Source organism: Balaenoptera physalus, assembly GCF_965194825.1.
Source record: "Balaenoptera physalus genome assembly, chromosome: 16".
In the NCBI taxonomy this organism is placed as follows: domain Eukaryota; kingdom Metazoa; phylum Chordata; class Mammalia; order Artiodactyla; family Balaenopteridae; genus Balaenoptera; species Balaenoptera physalus.
In genome coordinates, this window is record NC_138898.1 from 14,824,498 (window position 1) to 14,844,719 (window position 20,222).

General features: G+C 54.0%; 1 protein-coding gene across 3 annotated transcripts; it reads right to left on the reverse strand.

The window, feature by feature from the left end:
* Positions 1–361: 361 nt before the first annotated feature.
* PCIF1 (phosphorylated CTD interacting factor 1) lies at positions 362–13,188 on the reverse strand. 3 transcript variants are annotated; one of them, XM_082430167.1, is made up of 17 exons: positions 11,597–13,188; positions 9,601–9,867; positions 8,202–8,344; positions 7,987–8,111; positions 6,581–6,718; positions 6,273–6,403; positions 6,004–6,158; positions 5,183–5,330; positions 5,005–5,088; positions 4,648–4,747; positions 3,405–3,567; positions 2,549–2,721; positions 2,319–2,405; positions 2,049–2,233; positions 1,272–1,365; positions 1,004–1,179; positions 362–906 (listed from the first exon to the last, which is right to left on the reverse strand). In XM_082430167.1, exons 3-17 carry the CDS (start codon positions 8,323–8,325, stop codon positions 675–677), a joined length of 2,115 nt encoding a protein of 704 aa, XP_082286293.1. In that variant the 5' UTR covers positions 8,326–8,344; positions 9,601–9,867; positions 11,597–13,188; the 3' UTR covers positions 362–674. The 3 variants fall into 3 exon arrangements, with proteins under 3 accessions (XP_082286293.1, XP_082286294.1, XP_082286295.1); XM_082430168.1 differs by having other exon boundaries at positions 9,700–9,867; positions 11,597–13,184; XM_082430169.1 differs by lacking the exons at positions 8,202–8,344; positions 9,601–9,867; positions 11,597–13,188 and having other exon boundaries at positions 6,581–6,816.
* Positions 13,189–20,222: the final 7,034 nt, after the last annotated feature.

The window sequence follows — 20,222 nt, forward strand, 5'->3', positions numbered from 1 at the left end:
TGGCTGCCCACTCACTGTGGTGGCTCCAGGGCCAGTAGGCATCTAGGTTTCTGCCTGGACACAGCTACCTGCCCTCTGCTCCCCAGAGGGATCAGTGAAGCTGATACCAGCTGTGGGAGTTTGGGGCTTGCAGATTATCGATGCAGGGCTCTGGACCCTTCAGACCTCCTGGGCGTAGGCGGAGGCCACCAGGGACCCAGTTGTGGGGACGACAAGATGAGAAGTTAGTTAAGATACCGGAGCCCTGCGTTGGGTGTGAAGGCCCAGGGCTCATGAGAAGGTGAGCCTGGGTGTAGCTGGCTGTGGTCCCAGAAGTTGCTCCAGGTTCCTCAGCCTTCTCTGCCCTCAAGACCCTCACACATTCTTGAGGGGGGAGGTGGTTCTGTATTTCCTTTTACAAATGAAACAAGGTGGCAACACGATGGGGGCGGGGGAAGGAAGGGAAGGCATGGGGCCTATTTACAGGGGACTTGGAGTGAGTTTGAGGTGGGAGGTTGGGGGGATGCGGGCAGGGAGGGGAAGCCCTGGCAGAGCTGTAATCTTCCTATGTCATTGGCAGTCTGGGTCCTGCTGCCACCCCAGAAGGAGGGTCCTGGGATCCACTCAGCCCCAAGAGGCCTGAGCGCCAGCAGTCCAGACCAGCACCCTGGGGCTCCTCCTCCCCGCAGGATGTGTTAAGTGGAGTGAGGCTCCCGGCTGGGGCCCTGCTCGCGGCCCGAGTCCCGGTCCTTGGCCTCCGAGGAGGACGACGAGGAGCCGACAGAGCCATGGCTGCGGCCCGACTGCCGGTAGGCGGCGCTCAACTCCTGCAGCCGCTCGGGCGTTGGCCCCCACTTGGCAAATCCAGGGTCGTTCTGTAGGAAGAGCACGGCCGTGCTGTGGACGGCCTTGTAGTGCATTTCCTCCCTGCGGGCAGAGGCAGCGGCTCAGGGAGGGGCCCGGCCCGGCCTGGTCAGCCCTGCCCGGCAGCCCAGCCCTCCTGCCCCACCCGCCCAGCACCCACTTCTTGCAGACGTGCTGGGAGCCGCTGCGGTACTCGTGCTCGAAGGCGGGCAGGACCAGCTGGTGGCGCTTGAAGCGGCTCTGCTCCATGCGGGTGAGCGCTGGGGTCGGCGGTTCCCGCCACTCGGGGATGAACACGATGAAGGACAGGGGCTCTGGCGAGCTCTCGAGCAGTTTCTGTGGGAGGGGCCCACGGTGGCCATCAGGGCCTTGCCCTCCAGCGGCCGGCCATCTTGCTCGCCGCCCCCCACCCGTGGCGACACACCCACCTCGAAGTGAGAGACCATGGCGTCCATGAGCTCCTCGCAGAACGGAGGGTTGGCCTCGAAGGAACCACTCAGCGGGGAGAAGTCCAGGCAGGGCCTGGGGACAGAGGTGAGCATTTCAGGTCCCACCAGGACCCAGTCCCTCCACCAAGAACAGGCGCTGCCCCCGTGTGTAGGCAGCCAAGTTGGAGAGATGGCTCTGGTCAGGCCAGAGACCAAGAGTCACCCTTAATTTGTTCTGGGACAAGGTGTGGCCATCTCTGTTGAATGGATGAGGACACAGAGGCTCAGGCTTGGTGGCCCAAGTCCACGGAACTGGTTAGTGGAGGAGCTGGAGCCCCAGTCCAGTTCTGACCCGTGCCACCACAGCACGAGCCACGCCCAGGAATCCCCTGCTGCTGAGCTTGCCCTCTTGCCGGCCTGGCCGCAGCTCCCCTTCCCGTCCCCCTCCCGTCTGCGCCCACAGGCCCCCGCCACGCCTCTCACTCCTCTCAGTGCCCGGAACCAGGCGCTGCTACTCCACACCTGGGCTAATTCTCTTGAGAGCCACAGGCTGGGTGAGGGGGTACCACGAGCTGGGTGAGGGCGTAGCACAGGCTCCCAGACACTGAGCCACATGTCCAAGGTCACACAGCTGGTGGGGGGCGGGGCAGGGATTCCACCCAAGACTGCCCAGCTCCAAAGCCCTCAAGCCTCGGGAAGCAGCTGGCCAAGGTGGGCTCTGTGCTCTGGAGGATGGCTGCCTGGGCAAGAGGGAACCCACCGGCCCCGGACTCTCACCCGCGGGAGCCAAAGTAGCCGTCCGTGTCGGGGAAGGCGGAGCAGTACTGGCGAAAGTAGCAGTTGAGGGGTGAGGCGAAGCACTCGAAGCTGACACCGAAAAGTCGGTGGAGGGCCTCGAAGACGTGCACGGGCAGCGACCCCTGCAGGCCTGTCCCCTCGTAGAGGCCCACGCCGAACATCATCTGCAGAGCAGCCGTGCTCAGCCTTTGGGGCACAGCCTCCCCCACCCCCAGAGGAGCCCCCCCTCTAGCTGCCCCAGGCCCGTACCTGGTACCGGCGGAGAAGACACCAGACTCGGGGCAGGAACCTCTCAAAGGCAGAATCGTCGATGCAGCTGTAGCGGTAAAGGAGCCACTGTAGGACAGAAAGCAGGGGGCTTCAGCAGCAGCCCTTCCCTCCCTCGTCACTGCCTCCTACAGAGGACTCCAGGTCCAGAAAGATCAGCCCTCACATCCCCCTCCTGGGGGCACCTGCCTCCCCCACCCCCCAGCTCTTACCAGCTTGCTGAAGTAGTTGCGGCTGACCTTGACCATCTCGCCCTTATACCGGATGCAGACCACGTTATTCTCCACGTGCATTTCCACGCTGGGCATGGGAGGTGCAGACACAGCCAGCCGTACCGGGTAGCAGTACACCAGGCGGGGCTCCACCTCGGGGGCCTCCACCTCCTCTGTGGGCAGGAGAATAGTGAGGGGCCACCAACTCTCACCCTGGACAGCCTCAGTGCCTACCGAGGGCCAGGCGCTTCACACGCGCATCCCAGTAACCAAGGGCGGTAAGTCTCACCCTGTGGAGGAGTAAACTGCAGCTCAGACAGTTTGGTAACTAAGGAAACAGCTAGGCAACTGGCAGGAGCAAGAACCGGTGGCCCACGTCAACACGCTCCGTACTGACTCGGGCCCCCGGGCCACCATGCCTTGGGGCCTGGTAGGCAAGCTGTGGGTTTGCTGCCATGCAGAAGTATGAGACCTGCACTGCCTTCATCGTAATAGTCACAATACCTTATTTAGGGATCTTTTGGGGCTCAGCACTTTAGTTCCCACGGAATCCTCACGTGCTCCTGTGGCCAGGTGTCACACCTCAGTGAGGCTTGCAGAGAACGGATGTGAAAGCAGGTCCACCTAACTACTTACCCCTGGCCTGTCTTGCTCTCCCTCCTCCGGCTCTCCCTTTCTCATCCCTTCTCCTGTTTCCTAGAGGAGTGCTGAAACCCCAGAGCCGAAGGCCACAGCAGGTCTCGCCCCAAGCACTGCCGGGAGAAACAGGCTTCCCCACACCAGTCGGCGGCCTTGAGGCTCAGCCTCACTTGTCCCTTCAGTCAGGGCCCGGGATACTGAGTTGATGGCGCCCTACCTGGGATGTTGTTTTCCTTGAGAATGGCAAGGTGCTTCTCTCGGATCCGTTTGACGTACTCCAGAGAGATGTGGTAGATCTTACTGCAGATACCTTCCACGGAGTCCTTGGCTGCGGCCGAGACGTGGGGGCCACACTGCCTCCGTAGATGCTCCAGGCGATCCTGGAGGAGACACTCCTGATCAGGGCTCTAGTGGGCTGGCTGGGGAGGGCTGTTAGATTCCAACAGTCCTCGTTCTGAAACAGGCTCTGCTACTTACTAGCTGTGTCACTTGGACAAATCCCTCAGCATCTGTGAATCTTATTCCTCAACTGCTAAGGGAACACAAAATACTTACCTAACAGGGCAGTTTGAATATTAAATGCGATCATTCCCATTAAGGGCTTCGAAAGCCCCGGGCATACAGTAAGTGTCCAATAAATGCCAGCACTTAATTGTTGGGGTTACACTGGGCCAAATCCCTTGATACTTGCTGGGGAAACAGACAAACCAGGCACAATCCTTGCTTATAAGGCATTTGCAGTCTATGGGGAGAAAGACTATTGTAAAACAGGGGCTCTTTGGTCACTGCAGATTTGCAGTTTGAGCTTTTAGCAATTTGTAAGGTTAACTGTAGGCATTTGTAATTATGCTGAATTGCACATGTCAAAGTGATGGGTGAAAATGAGTCACTCTGGCTAGTGAGTACACCTACCTTTGTCACTCTCTACGTGTCAAGTACACAGTTACTATCGTGAAGTGCGAAACCTTGTCTCTTGTGAAAAATGGTCCTGAAAAGAAAGCCCATTGCTAGCGCTGGTGGAGAGTTAAAGAAGTGATGGGTTTGGGCCAGAAAACAGAATTGTTTTGGACACATTAAAGTGGGCGATTGAATCTGGTGGTAGCTCTTAACTGAAATAGGGCCACACACACCCAAGAAAAGGCAGTCTGTCGATCTGTTTCCAAAAATCTAAAGGGAGGTGTTGAACATTCATTAAGTTGAAAAGGCAGCTACTTATGTTGTGTGGCCGAGCACAGGATTCTATTAAGAACGCGGATAGAAATGTTCTTTGGGAGAAAGCCAGGAGCCTAGAGGAACATCTTCACAGACGTGAGTTTGGGGACTGATGACTGTCACAGGCCCACTGTACTGCACAGGAGGCTGCCGTGGGGCCCGCCCAGCCTCGGCAGGCAGAGTGGGCTTCTCGGAGACAGTGGCCACAGTGCCTTTCCACCACTGGCCTTCCGGCTGGGGCCACTCACCATATAGTCCTCCTTGGAGGCGGAGTGGTCCTTCCGCAGCCAGCTGAAGGTATCCTCCACGTTCCACTTGACCACCTTCCTGCTGTCGGGAGATGCACTCCTGCCAGTGGAGGGTACATAAAGGGGCCGGCTGTTAAGCGTCTGCTCCACCCTCCCTCCTCCTCCCATCCTACTTCCACTGGCATTTGGGCATCAACACCCAGGCTGACATCATGACCCTTGTTCTGCCTTTGGGAGCTGGCCCCACTCCTGCCACCAAGAGCAACGACAGGGCCCTGAGAGCGGGCAAAATGGCCTGTGCCCTCCCCAACTCTGGTCAGAGCCCCCTTGTGCCAGGGTCACGAGACAGAGCCAAACCTGGACTCGATGAGCCGCCTGGCAGCCTCTGCGTATTTGAAGAGCAGACGCTTGGCTTCCTCCCGGAACTTGATTCGGGATAACCTGGGTTAGAGAGTAGGCAGAGTTAGAGCCCTTCTATACCGGCCTGGGCACACAAACCAAGTTGCTGGGGTCGGCCCCAGCTGCCGGGCTGTACCTGATGGGAATGTCATTCATGATTTCGCGAAACATGGAAGGTGACACGACCGGTTCGCAGTTGCTCGGCAACAGGGGATCAGAGCCTTTGTCCACGACCTTGCGCTCCAACATCCAGCGGTTGAAGGATTCCCGGGGGGGCTCGATGCCTATGGGACAGGAGAGCTGATGAAGGTCTGGATTCAGTCAGTGGGCTCCACGCCAGCCGGCACAGGAGGCATGGCATGGGCACTGGAGGTGCAACCGTAAACAAGACAGCCCCTGTTATGTCAGGAGCTTAGTCCTAGGCAACATTTCCCAGAGTATTCTGAGAATTGCTAGTTTTATAAAGGGTGTTACAAAGAGTAACAAAGAGGGGAGGGATGGATTCTATATTTCAGCCAAGTTAAGCAGGCTTATCTACTAATTAATAAAAGCTACAGTTTATTACGCATTTACTCCTTGTAGTAATCCTGTGAGGTAGAGGTGCTCGGGTTTTTATGCCCCTTTACAGATACATAAAAAGGCTTCGAACAGTGCCTGGCAGACAGCACTGGAAGTGTTAATGATTGTTTCTGTTGTTTTGGCGTTACTGATCCCAGCCACCCTTTATGTAGGCACTGTTACTGTCGCTATCTTACAGTTGAGAAAACTCAAGGGCAGAGAAGTTAATCGATAAACCCGAGGTCACAGAGCCAGTGGTTAGTGGAGCCGGGACCCCTCCACAGCACACGCTCAACCACTGGGCTCCACTGTGCCATTCCCCGAGCCCCACCAGCCAAGCCCCAGCTCTTGCTGACAGTGGACGGAAACAAAGGAGGCTGGGGCCCGGGCGGCAGTTACCCTCTCGCTGCTGGCACAGCTCCCGGTAGTGCTGCCGAAGCTTCAGAATGAGCTGGGAACGGAGCAGCTCCACCTCGGGATGCGGAGGCAGCACCTCTGATGGCCCCCGGTGCTTGATGACAGCGTTGGTCTGAATGTCGAGATCCCAGTACACCCTTGGGGCACAGACGGGAGCAATGAGGAAAGGGATGCCCTGCCTGCCACCCCACAGTCCCAAGCTGGCTGACCATCAATGATCGGCGCCCCCAAGCCAATCAGCAGGGACTCACTCAGTGGGTCGGAGGAGAGCTGCCTGCTGTTTGTCTTCAGGGGATGTCCCCCAAATCTTCAGGGTTGGGGTTCCTGGGACGCTGGGGGAGCTGGGCACTGACGGGCCCGTGGGTGTCATGGGGATTTCAATCTGGAGCAAGAGTCAAAGGCATCAGGTCAGGAGAGCTGGCCCACGCTCCGACGCCGTGTGCAGCTGGTGAGCTGCGCCCCGGGCCCCCTCCTGACCAGTCTGCCGATGCCCAGCGCTCACAGGGGACCTGACTGGGCTGCCGCGGCCCAGCCAGCTCCTGAGTCCACAAACACTCACCTTGGGCTTCTTCACGCCATTGCCGCTGGGCTGCTCTTCCGAGAGCTGCCGCTTTCGGGGCTTGTTCTCAGCCGGGGGGGTTTCCACCAAGCTTGAGTCTTGGGGCAGGGGGGTCGCATTCAGCCCCAAAGGGTCCGACTGGTGGAGGGAGACCAGCAGAGTTGCAACCAGGGCCAGCGGCTTAGGAGTCCCAGTACTGCGGAGGCCTGACGCCTCCCGCCCCCCTGCTCCTACTCCTTGGAGAAGAGCAGAGGGGGCTGGGATGCAGGAGGAACACTGGGCCCCACTCCTGCCTGCTCCTTGTAACTGTGTGCCCCGGGTGAGTGCCTGCCCTTCCTAAGTCCCTCACCTGCAAGACAGCCAAGCTGAGCCCGACCTCGCCACTGAAAAGGTGATTAAAGGACCAGTTTAACATGACGTCTGGCATGAGATCAGTGCCCAGTACATGTTAGCTTCTTTTCCTTAAGAACCAGAATGGGGGACTCCCCTGGCAGTCCGGTGGTTAGGACTCTGAGCTTTCACTGCTGAGGGCGCAGGTTCAATCCCTGGTGGGGGAACCAAAGATCCCGCAAGCCGCTCAGAGCGGCCAGAAAAAAAAAAAAAAGAACTAGAATGAAAATTAGGAATAAAGGGAAAACTCAAGAGACTCTGGGAAGTCTTTTGGTGACACCGAGAGCGTGTGTGTGATGGTGGGCAGCAGGGCATAGCCCTGAAATCCCTCAGGTGCGGGTCCTGCTCTGCCTCTTACTGGCTTGAGGTCTTGGGCCAGTCACTTCCCCTCTCTGAGCCTGTGTCTTCATCTGCAAAATGGGGGTGGATCGTGCCAAGAAAGTCTGCCCCAACTGACGGCGATCCAAAAGCCCACATTCGAGCCAGACAGCCCGTGCCCACACTTCCCCGTCACATCGACATGCCAGTTCCCAGACAGCGCTCCTCACCGCTTCCTGCTTTCACTCAGCCTACCTTCTCACCTTAAGCGCTGGTTCACAGAGAAGCCTTCCCTGTCCCCTTCCCCTCCCCAGACCCGCTAAGAATCCCGCTGTACTCTGACACAGTTCTTCACGCAGGTGCTACACTGTACTCCTCCTGGCCCCTCCAATAGACTGTGTGTCCCCTGAGCGTGCAGGGGCAGGACCAGGTCTATCTTGTTAACACCACATCATAGGCACAGTGCCCAACATGCAGTACACGTTCAGCATCGTACACTATAATCATCTTTCTAGGTGTCACACAGTCTCTTCTACTGGAGTGTAGGTTCCACGAGGGCAGGATTGTGTCTGTCTTGCTTGTCATTGTGTCCCCAGGTCCTGACACAGGGCTAGGTACATAATAGCTGCTCAGGGTACATTTGGGGAAGGCCCAGATGCCAGAAGCTGCTGAGACCCCTGCCCGAGGCTGGCACTCACAATCACATCGTGCTGGCCCAGCACGGGCATCTCCCACAGGGACTGGTTGGTGAACCGGTTGAAGTAGTAGGGACGGTTCTCCCTTCTGCTCCAGCACTTCTCCCAACCGGCGTGCACCAGCTCCTCTGCAAACAAGCACGGAACCCAGCCAGGGTCAAGACTGCTCCTGGGCACCCTTCCTACCCCACCGCCCAACCACTGCCCCTCGCCAGTACCTGGGAGGTCCTGCACCAGGCGGATGGGCTTTGGAGAACAGGGCTGGCTCTGATTGGAGGTGCCTGGGGAGTGACTCAACAAGGATGCTTCCTCCCGGGGGCTGCCGTGATTCTCATTGGCCATCTCAGCACCCACACCGGACCTGCCACACAGAGGACCGAAGGGTGTCAGGGCCAGCAGGGCATGGAGGTCAGTTCCACCCCCCGCACTGCACCCCAATTACAATCCACAAGGGCCCCAGTGACCACCTGCACATGTGGAGAAACCAGTCCAGTCCCTTCCTGGACGGCCAGCCTTGTGCCACAGGAGCCCTCAGGTCTAAGTTGCCGTTCCCTCAACTGTAAAATGGGTGCACTCCTGTTGCTCTTTTGGCCTGGAATACTCTTTCCCCGCTTCTCTGCCTGGCTTGCCACTAGGTCCACATCCTCCAGGAACCATTCCTTGACTCTCCCTTCCCCAGACTAGGTGATCAGAGTCCTAGGATTGAAGGATTGTAGCACTCAAATAGTCTGGTCCATTAACTTGGTTTGTCTCCCCATTAGACTGTCAGAACTCCCAGGCCTCAGTACTGGGTACAGTTCAGCTCTCTCCGGCGCTCAGCATGGTACCTGGACCCAGCAGGAGCTGTATTCATTCTGCCCATGTTTACAAAGCACCAACAGCGGCAGACAAGACAGAACAGAGTCTGCCCTCGAGAAGCTGTTCCCATAAGAAGAAATAGTAACTGTTCCTCTTTCCTTTTCCTATCCAGTAAAATCTAACTGGAACACAGCACAGCCCAGGAAGGGGCATGGCATCTAATTAGATGCCTTGTTCTACACTACAGAGCAGGAAGAACCAGTAGGACTGACAAGGAATACCGAGTTCAGTCCTTCATAATCCCCAGGTGAAAATATACTTTAAACACCAGGAAGAAGGTCAGCTCCTTCTGATTTGTATTCCTAACTACCCCACCCAAAGCACACCCAGCACAAGCCTCAACGGCCGAAGTGGTTCCCAACCGGGCTGTCAGACTCCTGGGGGCCAACTAAGGTCAGCCTGGTGCTCCTAAAGTTGTTTTCAGCGTCACAACACCCACAAGAAATCAAACATTTACCCACAAAAAGACCACAAAGGCACATTTAAACACTGGTTATCTATCTGAAATTTTATCAACTGACTGTGGTCACATTGATTATCTCATGACAATCAGAAGCTCTGACGGTTGTTGGCGACATCGTAGCGATCACTGGCTTGTTGATTTTATTGTACACCCAGTCACAGACATCTTTGTTAATTTGGAAAGGGGAAGATGAACGGTTACTCCGTCTGTACAGTTTGGCAGATAAAAATGCAGGGAACAATAGAACACACATACAACAAAAGGGGGCCAGGATAAAAAGGTTTGGAACCACTGACCAAGGGGAGCTGCCTTGGTCCTCTGGGGAAGAGGAATTCCCGGTGCCTCGGGGCGGACCCACAGGTCTCAAGGCTGAACAAGGTCCCTCTTTCTCTCACCCTCTGGGGTCTGCAACGCTAGCATGAGAGGGCTTTCTTCTCCGGCCAGATGGACCCCCTGGTCCCACAGAGGCAGTGGGGAGGCCTGCAGGAAAGCGTGCAGTGCAGGCGTGTGGGCTGGTCAGCAGCGGAGTGGACGGGAGCCCAGGGGATTCCTTGCATCAGCAACTGCAGAGCAAAGAGAAGAAAAGAGAGTCACAGACCTGTGAAATGCTGCAGAACAGGGACAACAACAAGAGGGGCAATGACACAGAGCACGTCGGGAGCCCCCGGGACAGGGCGGGACACTCTGTGGGAGATCTGGGGGTTCAGGGGATGAAAACGGTACTTCTCAAGCTTCCCAACCAACAGGTTCACCCTCACAGACTTGCAGCCTGCACCGTCCCACGGGACCCTGAGTTGAAAAGGGCCCTGAGACTGGTTTAATGCTCTGCTGTCACGGTCTTCACATCTTTAATAAACTTTTAACAAGGGGCCTGTGTTTTCATTTGTACATTTGATGTCACGAATTATGTAGCTGGTCTGGCCAACCACAGTACCCCTAAGACGAAAGTGAACAAACATACGTATCACAGATTGGGGGTGGGCACGGTCCCAAGCCACCCACAGTGAGGGAAAAACACATTTCTTTGAATCAGGTCTTTAATTTTAAAAATAATAATAATCCATGCCAATGCATTATATAGCACAGCGTGTTCACCTTCACTGAAATATTTTCCCCAAGAAATACCGTGTGATACTGATGCACCAGATAGATGAACTATGCAGAGGAGGGATAAGCAGCACAGCTTAGTGAGGCCAAATGGGGACTTGGCAGTGTTTCCAAAACCAGCTGTGCATCAGAACCACCAGGGAACTTGTTTAAAAAACCCTCAGATTCCTGTCCCTCACTCCACATCGTAGAGATGAGGAGGGGAGATACACAAGAATCTGTATTTTTTAAACACAGCGCAAGAGTGTGATTGGGAGACTGGGTGACTAATCTTCTCACTTTTCACCACTTCAAATCTTCACCAACTTTTTTATGATTAAAAAGTTTTTAAATTTCCCAGGTGATCTGGATGCAGCAGGTCGGTGGCCAAAATACCAACCCTGGGTTTGGACAGACGCCGGTTCCAGAAGCTTCTGCCACTTTCCGACTTAGAACCAGAATCACTCCACCTCTACGGTCTCGATGCGTAGAGCTTAGCACACTGTACACTCTCAGTAAGAGATAACTGCTATTACTAAGGAAAAGTTTTTATTTATCCTGTGGCTTCCCGGCCCCCACGCATACCGCAGCTCGACAAGGGCCCAACAGCTTAAGGATAAACAAGCGTATCTGCGGAACCCGAGGAACCCACCAGAAGGAAAAGAGAGTCTGACTCCAGGATTGGAGGAAGATGGGGCGGGATCATTTCAGTAACGCACCAATCAGAATACTCCGGCCCAGTAGGGAGCAGTCAAAGGGCTTCCAAAGTGCGCAGGCGCGGGGGGCGCGCGATGGAGGGGAGGGCCCAACCCCCGCCGCGCGCGCACCTTCCCCCTACCCGCCAGCGGGGGCGGGCTGTTTGGCGCGCGCGCGCCAGCCCATCTCCCGGACTCCGCCCCCCGCCCCGCCGCGCGCTCCCGCCCCCGGGCTGAGGCGACTCAGAGTCGGAGACCGACACAAAGGCGGTGGCGGCGGCAGCGGCGGAGGGGCTCTAAAGACCGCTCCGCCCGCGCTCCCCGGACCCAACTCCCTCATCCAGGCCACCAGCCCGGCCGCCCACCAGTGGGCCTAAGATGGCGGCGGCGGCAGAGACGGGGCAAGCGATAGCCTCGAGCGGAAAGCGCCGGAGGGGCCACCGCCGCCTGGCTTCGGACCCCGGACCCTGGCGCGGCTCGCGGCGGGACGATGGCTTCCTGGGGCTCTTACCTGCCCGCAGCGGACTCGAGGGGACGCGGCTACACGTTCTGCTCGACCGCCCGTTTTGCCGCCTCCGCCTCGCCCTCCCCAACGCCGCTGCCGCCATCTTGTGTCCCGGACCGGGACTCCGCGCTGCGCATGCGCTGGTACCGCCTCTGAGGGACCTCGCCGCTGCCGCGCCGCCATGTTGAGTGTGGCAGGACAGGCCGACTCTTTAGACCCCGCTTGCTATGGGCCCCCTCCCCTTCCTGCCGTCCTTCCCTGCTGTTCCATGCGGGTCTAAGGATCGGGAGGCAGCTTTGCGGGCCCTGGGGTGTGGACTGAGGCAGGAATGAACCCACAAGCACGCTCCCTGCCTCAGTTTCCCCCGCGAGCGCACCCGCTGGGGCCCCAGGACCTGGGTGGGCGGTGCGATGGTAGTCGGGCTGAGTGTGCGCACCAGGGGGCGCGGGGCGGGTTTGAAACCTGCGGGGGCTAGGCTCAGACGCCCACCTGGGGGCGGAGTCCTGGTGACGTAATCTCTGGACGTACAGAGGACCTGGGTCTTGGCTGCGGCGCGCCTCCGCCACTTCCGGGCAGTCGCTTGTCGTCTTTGGACCGTTGTGCAGAATGTTTTCCAGCCATTTCTTATATGCAGGCTGCATGCACATCGAACTTTCTCCCCTAATGAGGCTGCACAAGTTCTAAGAGCCCCTGAGTAGAAGAAACTCAAAATAGCCCTGAGAGACATATAATAAAGACGGATTTTGGCAAAGTTGGGAAATCATAAACTAAATGCATCAGAGGGCTTTCCAACACTGATATCAGTGGTTGCTAGTTGCAGTGCAAAACCTCACTGAGACCTCAGGCCGGCCACAATAGTTAACCCAGCAGGAGAATGGCAGTCGCCAGGTCCCTCATGCCCGGCTGCCTGCAGGATTCTTTGGTAGGGGCGAGCAGGCGACTCACTAGCTCCACCTCCCTCTGGCCTCCCCAGTAAGCCGACCTCCCAGTGATAGCTTAGGAAGACAGGCTTGCCACCTGCTGTTCGACTTGCGCTTCCCACGTAGAGCCTGAGGCTGCTGATGCCCCAGCTGGGCCGCCGCTCCTGTCCGTGGTGCCTGGTCCCAGCAGCTTGGTGGGGTTCGGCGAGTGCCGGCAAACCCGAGGCAGTAGTGTGAACAGTAATTAAGAACTAGGGTTCCCATCAGTCTGACTGGGTTCAAACTCCTCCTCCACCCTAGATGTAGATGTGTGGCCTTGAAGGAGTTGCTTAACCTCTTTAAGCTTTAGTTTCCTCTAATGGAGGATAAGGCTGCCTACCTCATCAAGGTTTGGTGAGAATTAACTGGGATGGTGCCTGTGGAAGTACTCAGCACAGCAACTGACACTAACAGATGTTAACTCTTATCACCTCACGGGGTTTGAGGCTTGCTCCACGTAGATCTGAGACCTCTGAAAATAAACCAGCTCCTTGTAGGCACAGCAGGTGCAGCGATCCTGCCCTCACAGTTCACCTGAGAGGCTTGACAGGCAATCAGATGCAGGGTCCCCACCTCAGACAGACAGGGGAACCACATGTCCTGCTTTGCCTGGGACAGTCTTGATTTATGTCTGTTGTCCTGGCATAATTATTAAAATGGCTGTTGTCCTGGCATAATTACTAAAATGGCTTCCTTTCTCAAAAGGGCCCTGGTTTGGACGATAAATTATATGGTCACTCTAGACTTACAGAATGCCCAGTTTTACAAGCTCACCAGCTAGTTCTTATTAACACTGGAGTGTAAAAATCATACAGTGATGGTTACCTGTTCGTGCCTTCATGTTTTCAACGTAGTTTTTCATTCCTTGTTCAGATTCTCTTAATTATCAAAGCATCAAACTTCCCAAGTGCCTATCCTGTTTTACCATGTAGTCCTCTGCAAGAACCCTGAGAGTAGAAAAGATTAAATCAAATCTACACATGAGGAAACTGAAGCTGGGGAAGGGGGCAGGGGTGAAGTGATTGTCCAGGTTCACAGCCATGAAGTAAGAGAACTGGGATTTTAAGGTCAGGGTTCTTAACACCAAAACCTGAGGCTGATTCCTTAAAACCACACTGCTTCTCTCTCTTGTGGAGAAGGGAATCTGGACTCGGGGCAAGTGACTTGTCTGAGCTCACATAGTGGTCCTGGACATTTCCACTTCAACATCTTGTAGGTTTCTCTACCTCAGAGTGTTAAACACTGCTCTTCACTTTCTTTGCCTCCTCAAACTTGTTCTTCCCATTATATCCTCATCCCTTCTCTCTATCATTCCTACTACGTAGAGCAAGCCCCATTATTTTTAAAATCTTTTTCTTGTGAAGAATAGTACACATAGGGACTAACTTGGTGGTCCAGTTGTTAAGACTCCACGCTTCTCTCAATGCAGGGGGCCCGGGGTTCAATCCCTGGTCAGGCAACTAGATCCCTCATGCCGCAACTAAGACCTGGTACAGCCAAATAAATAAATAAATATTTTTTAAAAAATAGTACACATGCAGGAAGGCACACAAAACAGAAAGGTAGATGATTTGTCACAGAGTGAATGTGGTAAATATCACTCAGGTCAAGATATTGCGAAGCACAGGGTAATCACTGTTCCCACTACTTTTGCGATAATCACATCCATGCTTTTATAGTTTTACCGCCTAAGCACGCATCCCTAAAGACTATCCCTTCATTTCACCTGTTCCTTAAACTTTATATAAATGGAATTATATGCGTTTGCCTTCTTTTGCTCAACATTGCACTTGTAAGACCCATCTAAGTTGTTGCGTGTAGCTATAGTTAATTTTCATTGCTGTATCCTGTCTTCCAATGTATATTTCTCTACTCTACTGTTGGGGGATATTGGAAGCCCTCACCCTGTACCTCTTTTCTGAATTACTGCTGGTTTAGAGATCAGTCCCCAAACTGGTCTTCTGATCCTCCAGCCTTGCTTCTCTCGTGGTCCATAAGCCACCATGCAGTCACGGGGATCTCTTTAAGTCTGGTCATACTGCAAATCTGACCAAGTCACCCTGGCCTTAAAACCCTTGAATGTCTCCCCACTGACTGCACAATAAAGTCCCAAACCCTTACCTTGGCTTCCAAGACTATAGTTATGAGAGCTACTATGGCAGGGCGTTTGCTAGGGGCTGCACCAAGCACTTTACATACATTCATGTTATTCACAGTCTGGACCTTCAAACCATCTCTCCTTCATCTGGTCCCAGTGATCCTTATAATTTCCCTAAATGTGCCGAGTTCTCACTTGACCCTGGGCCTTTCCACATGCTGTTTGCTCTCACTTTTCCTTCCCCTTTGCCTAATTCAGCCTTCATCTTAACTGAGATGTTGCCTCCACCAGGCAGCCTTCCCTGAACTCGCCTGCACCCAGGCTAGGCTAGGTCAGGTCTCCTCTTCTGTATTCTCCTAATGGCCTGTGCTCAGTGTTTGTCCATTTTCTCCGTCCACGAGGCTGTGAACTGCTTAAGGGCGGGGACAGGGCTTGTCACCCCTGCAGTCCCCAGACCCGGCGCTGTGCCCAAGCCTCTGTAAATATTTGCTGACCACAGACAGACCACACTGGGTTGAAGTCTTAGTGACTTTTTCAGGTATCCCCATCTCTATTCCAGGCTCTGGTTTCTGTGGTGGGAACACCAAGGCAGCACCCTTTGGGACACCAAGAAAAACATGAGTCGCACAATGTGGCAGAGTCCCTGCCAGCAGCCTGGGGTCCTGTACTCCCAAGATGGTTCGAGCAGGTCAACCAAACATCCTGGGGCTTTCAAGCACTCCATCAACTTTTCTGTAGAAGCCTCACTAGACAGCAGATCTGGGTTGGGAGAGATGGTAAGCAGAGCTCCTCCAGACATAGCCAGTCCTGGCCGTGGAACCGAGCAGGACCCTGTGGGGCTCCTGAGCATAGAAGCTTTTCAAACAGTTACTAATCAGGAAAGAGAGGGGATACAGAGGCAAGGGAGGAGCAGTCAAGAAACAATAGTGATCAGGCTTCCCTGGTGGCGCAGTGGTTAAGAATCTGCCTGCCAATGCAGGGGACACAGGTTCGAGACCTGGTCCGGGAAGATCCCACATGCCACAGAGCAACTAAGCCCGTGCGCCACAACTACTGAGCCTGCGCTCTAGAGCCCGCGAGCCACAACTACTGAGCCTGTTAGCCACAACTACTGAAGCCCGTGCGCCTAGAGCCCGTGCTCCGCCACAAGAGAAGCCACCGCAATGAGAAGCCCGCGCACCGCAACGAAGAGTAGCCCCCGCTCGCCGCAACTAGAGAAAGCCCATGTGCAGCAACGAAGACCCAACGCAGCCAAAAATAAATAAATAAAATAAATAAATTTATAAAAAAATAAAAGATTTGACATGTTTAAAAAAAAAAGAAAGAAAGAAACAATAGTGCAGCCTTGGGGCAGGGTCCTTGTTCCACCTCAAGGGATACACATAATATTTTTGAGGTCTTTACAGAACTAAAACCCCCAACAAATGGAAGATGTTAGCATTCTTCATTCCAGTTTAAAGGAACCAGAGAAGTTCATGAGGAGGAGACCACCTGAGGCCAGATTAAAGGAGTGCAGGCCCTGCAAACACCCTAACCCTTAGCAGCAACCTCGCCCTTGAACCATTGTTGTAAAAAACGCCTCACCAAACCCTCCCAGGTTGGGACACACAGTTTTGAGGGGCATGAGCCCGCTGTTTCCCCCTTTGCCTGGCAAAGCAATAAAGCTATTCTTTTCTACTTCACCCAAAACTCTGTCTCCGAGATTCAGCTGGGCACTGGTGCACAGAGGCCGAGTTTTTGGCATCAGCGGGAGCCTGTTATCAGGGCCTCTGAGGACCTTGGCTTCAAATCAGGACAAAGCCATCTCCATGTTAAAGCGGAAACATAAACATACAGGCTCGGGGTGCCACACACCTTCACCTCCCTGTTCTTTCCCACTACGGCAAGAAGCTGCTGAGAGAGAACCATACATTTTAAGCCCTGAGGTCCTGGCAGTTGGGGAAGGGAGGCTCCAACATGACCGTGTTCCAGGTTGCTTTCCTCCCCACCAAGGCCAAGCCTGAGCTGCCCTGAGACGCTGTTCTGCAGTTGAAGTATCACTAAGGCAATTTCCAAGGCGAATGGGCCTGGCCCTAGGAAAGCTTTGGAAGCAGGCTGCCACCCAAGCTGTGGTTTCCACAGGGAGTGGCTCTCTGGCCATTCTGGGACCAGATGAGAGAAGCCAGTTAGGCCAAGAATAGATGAGGGCAACGGGGCGCCTCCTCTGGTCTCCATGGCCCAGCGAGTGTCTGATGTGGTGTGAGGCCCCCTTCCATTTCTTCACTGCCTGATATGTGTTGAGGCTGCCCCAGAACTTTGAGACAGGCTCTCCATCTTCAGGGAGCCCACGGAGGAGTGGGGAGGCAGACACATAAATACACCCTCTGCTACAGGGAGATAAGGGCTCTACTGGGACGACCAGGGGAGTAGGTGTGCAAAGGAGAAGGCTTCAGAAGAGATAACAGTGAAATGAATTTTGCTGGAAGAGTAGGATTTTCCAGGTGGGCAAGGAAGGGGGAAGGGTATGGCCAAGGCCTGGAGGTGTGAAAACGTGTGTTACGTTTGCAGAACTAGTAGGTCTGAGCGCTGCCTGGGAATGGCCCTTGGAACCCAAATCCAGTCCCTGTTCTGGGTTAGGGCCCAGCATCCCCAGGTGGTGTTTCAGTCATCTCAGGATGGGGTGGGGGGCACCTGTGGTGGTCTCCTCCACCCTCCCACCCACTCCCTCCGATGCCCATTTTTCTACTTCGGGCAGCCTGGCCAAGAGCCAGGATGTTTACACCCATACAAGCTGAGTCTGCAGAATTAAATCCCAGACTTCTCCAAAAAAGAAGCCAGGGTGTCAGCTGGCAACTTCCTGAAAGTCTGAGATCAGAGGAAACAGTGACCTAGAGAGGGGAGGAGGAGGACACCAACGGATCCTGGGCCCCAGCTGAGGAGTTTCTAGAACACTTGGCTTCTAACCCAGAGATCTCAACCCCTTATTTGGGTATAATTTAAATACCATGAGATTTATTTGTTTCAAATAGCAATTCGGTGGTTTTTGATAAATTTACACAGTTGTGCAACCATCAAACTCAGAACATCTCCTGCCAAAAGATCTCTTGTTCCTGTTTGCAGTCAACCCCTCTTTCCACGCCCCAGTCCCAGGTAACAACTAATATGCTTTCTGCCTCCACAGATTTGACTTTTCTGGACCTTTCATATAAATGGACTCATGCAGGGACTTCCCTGGTGGTCCAGTGTTTGGGACTCCGCACTTCCACTGCAGGCGACCCGGGTTCCCTGGTCAGGGAACTAAGATCCCGCATCCCGCATAGCTGTGCAGCACGGCAAAAAAAAAAAATCATACAAACTGTAGCCTTTATGTCTTGGTTCTTTCACTTTGCAGAATACTTTTGAGATTCATCCAGGTTTTAGCATTTATCAGTAGCTCATTCTTTTTTATTTCTGAACAGTATTCCCTTGTACAGATAGACCACATTTTGTTTATCTGTTCACCAGCTGATGGACATTTGGATTGTTTCCACTTTTTGGCTGTTACGAATTGTGCTTCTGTGAACATTCATGTACAGGTGTTGTGTGAACATATGTTTTCCTTTTTGTTGAGTGAACGCCTAGAAGTGGAATTGTTGTATATATAGTACATTTATGTTTAACTTTCTAAGAAACTGCCAAATGTTTTCCAAAGCAGCTGCACCATTTTATATCCCTAGCAGCAAAGTATGAGGGTTCTGATTTCTCCATGTCTTCGCCAATACTTATTATTGTCAGTCTTTTATATTATATCATGCTGAGGAACTATTTTTTTAAATTTATTATTACTATTATTTTCTCTTTTGGCCACGCCACGCGGCTTGCGGGATCTTAGTTCCCCGACCAGGGATCGAACCCGTGTCCCCTGCAGTGGAAGCGAGGAGTCCTAACCACTGACCTCCAGGGAAGTCCCTGCTGAGGAACTTCTTGAAAACACCCACGGGGACTTCCCTGGTGGCGCTGTGGTTAAGAATCCACCTGCCAATGTAGGGGACACGGGTTCGAGCCCTGTTCCGGGAAGATCCCACAGGCCGTGGAGCAACTAAGCCCGTGCACCACAACTACTGCACCTGTGTGCCACAACTACTGAAGCCCGCACGCCTAGAGCCTGTGCTCTGCAACAAGAGAAGCCACTGCAGCGAGAAGCCCACGCACCTCAACGAAGGGTAGCCCCTGCTAGCCGCAACTAGAGAAAGCCCGCGCAGCAACGAAGACCCAACGCAGCCATAAATAAATTAATTAATTTAAAACAAAATCCACCTCTTTAATAAAAAACAAAAACAAAAACAAAAAAACACCCATGGATGCCCTGGCTCCATCCCAGACCAGTTAAATCGGAATCTTGTGGGTTGGGGCCCAGGCATATGTATTCAAAACATAACAAAACGAAGCAGAAACCTCCCTACTTGAAAAGCTACTAATGTGCAGATGGGTTGAGAACCAGTGATCTAACTTTCGGCCTGAAGTTCTGTCCGACTTCACCGAGAGGGAGCTCAAGCTGGCCAGCGGCCTCTCCCACATCAAGAAATATAGGGGCTTGGGGATAAGAAACAAGAAAACTCTCAAGAAGGCACATGCAGTCCCAGAGCAGATGGGTTGTTGGAATGTGAAGTGAAGGGGCCTGGGAGTGGGTTGGGTCCAGGGGTCCTGATTTCTGCGCAGCCAGATGAGATCCTAATGGGTCACCTCCCATGACGTTAGGGATTGTTCAGGCCTCTCAAGAGATTAGGAAAGTATGACATTCCTGGCTGCAGACCAGCTCCAGATAACCCTGGGGAAATACAAGGAGGTTGGTGGTGCCAGCAGGAAGCACAGGGAGCTTAGAGGCTCAGGGGGGATTTAGGCCAGGGCTACACAGTCCGTGATAAAATCTCCTCCTTTTGGAGGGTCTGCAGATGATAATAACCGCCCACTTTCCAGGTACCAGACCCTGGGCACTAGGGATACAGCTATGAATGTGTCAGGCTCCTACCCCCATGGAGCTGACAGTCTCCTGGAAGAAACAGACAATAAAGAATTAAACAGAAGGACAGGTAATGATGGGGAGGGGGCCTCTCAGTGGGGGTGGCATTTGAGTAGAGATCTGGGTCAGTGAAGGAAGCTAGTCATGCAAAGGTCTGTGTGCAAAGATGTTTCTGGTAGAGGGAAGAGTTTGTGGAAAGCTTGAGACTGAATGGGTTTGGTGTGTTCCAAACAGTGGTAGAATGTGGAGCTGGAGAGGAAGGTAGGCCAGAGCTAGATCACCTAGGGTTTTTTGGGGGTCATGGCCAGAGTCCGAGTTTTATTTTGCATGCGATGGGGAGCGAACGGAGGAGGGGTTTGAGCAGGGTAGTAACACGCTATGGATTTCTACTTTTTAAAAAAATAATTAATTAATTAATTAATTGTTTTTTGGCTGCATTGGGTCTTCGTTGCTGCGCACGGCTTTCTCTAGTTGCAGCGAGTGGGGCTACTCTTCGCTGCGGTGCATGAGCTTCTCATTGCGGTGGCTTCTCTTGTTGCAGAGCACTGGCTCTAGGTGCGCGGGCTTCAGTAGTTGTGGCACACGGGCTCAGTAGTT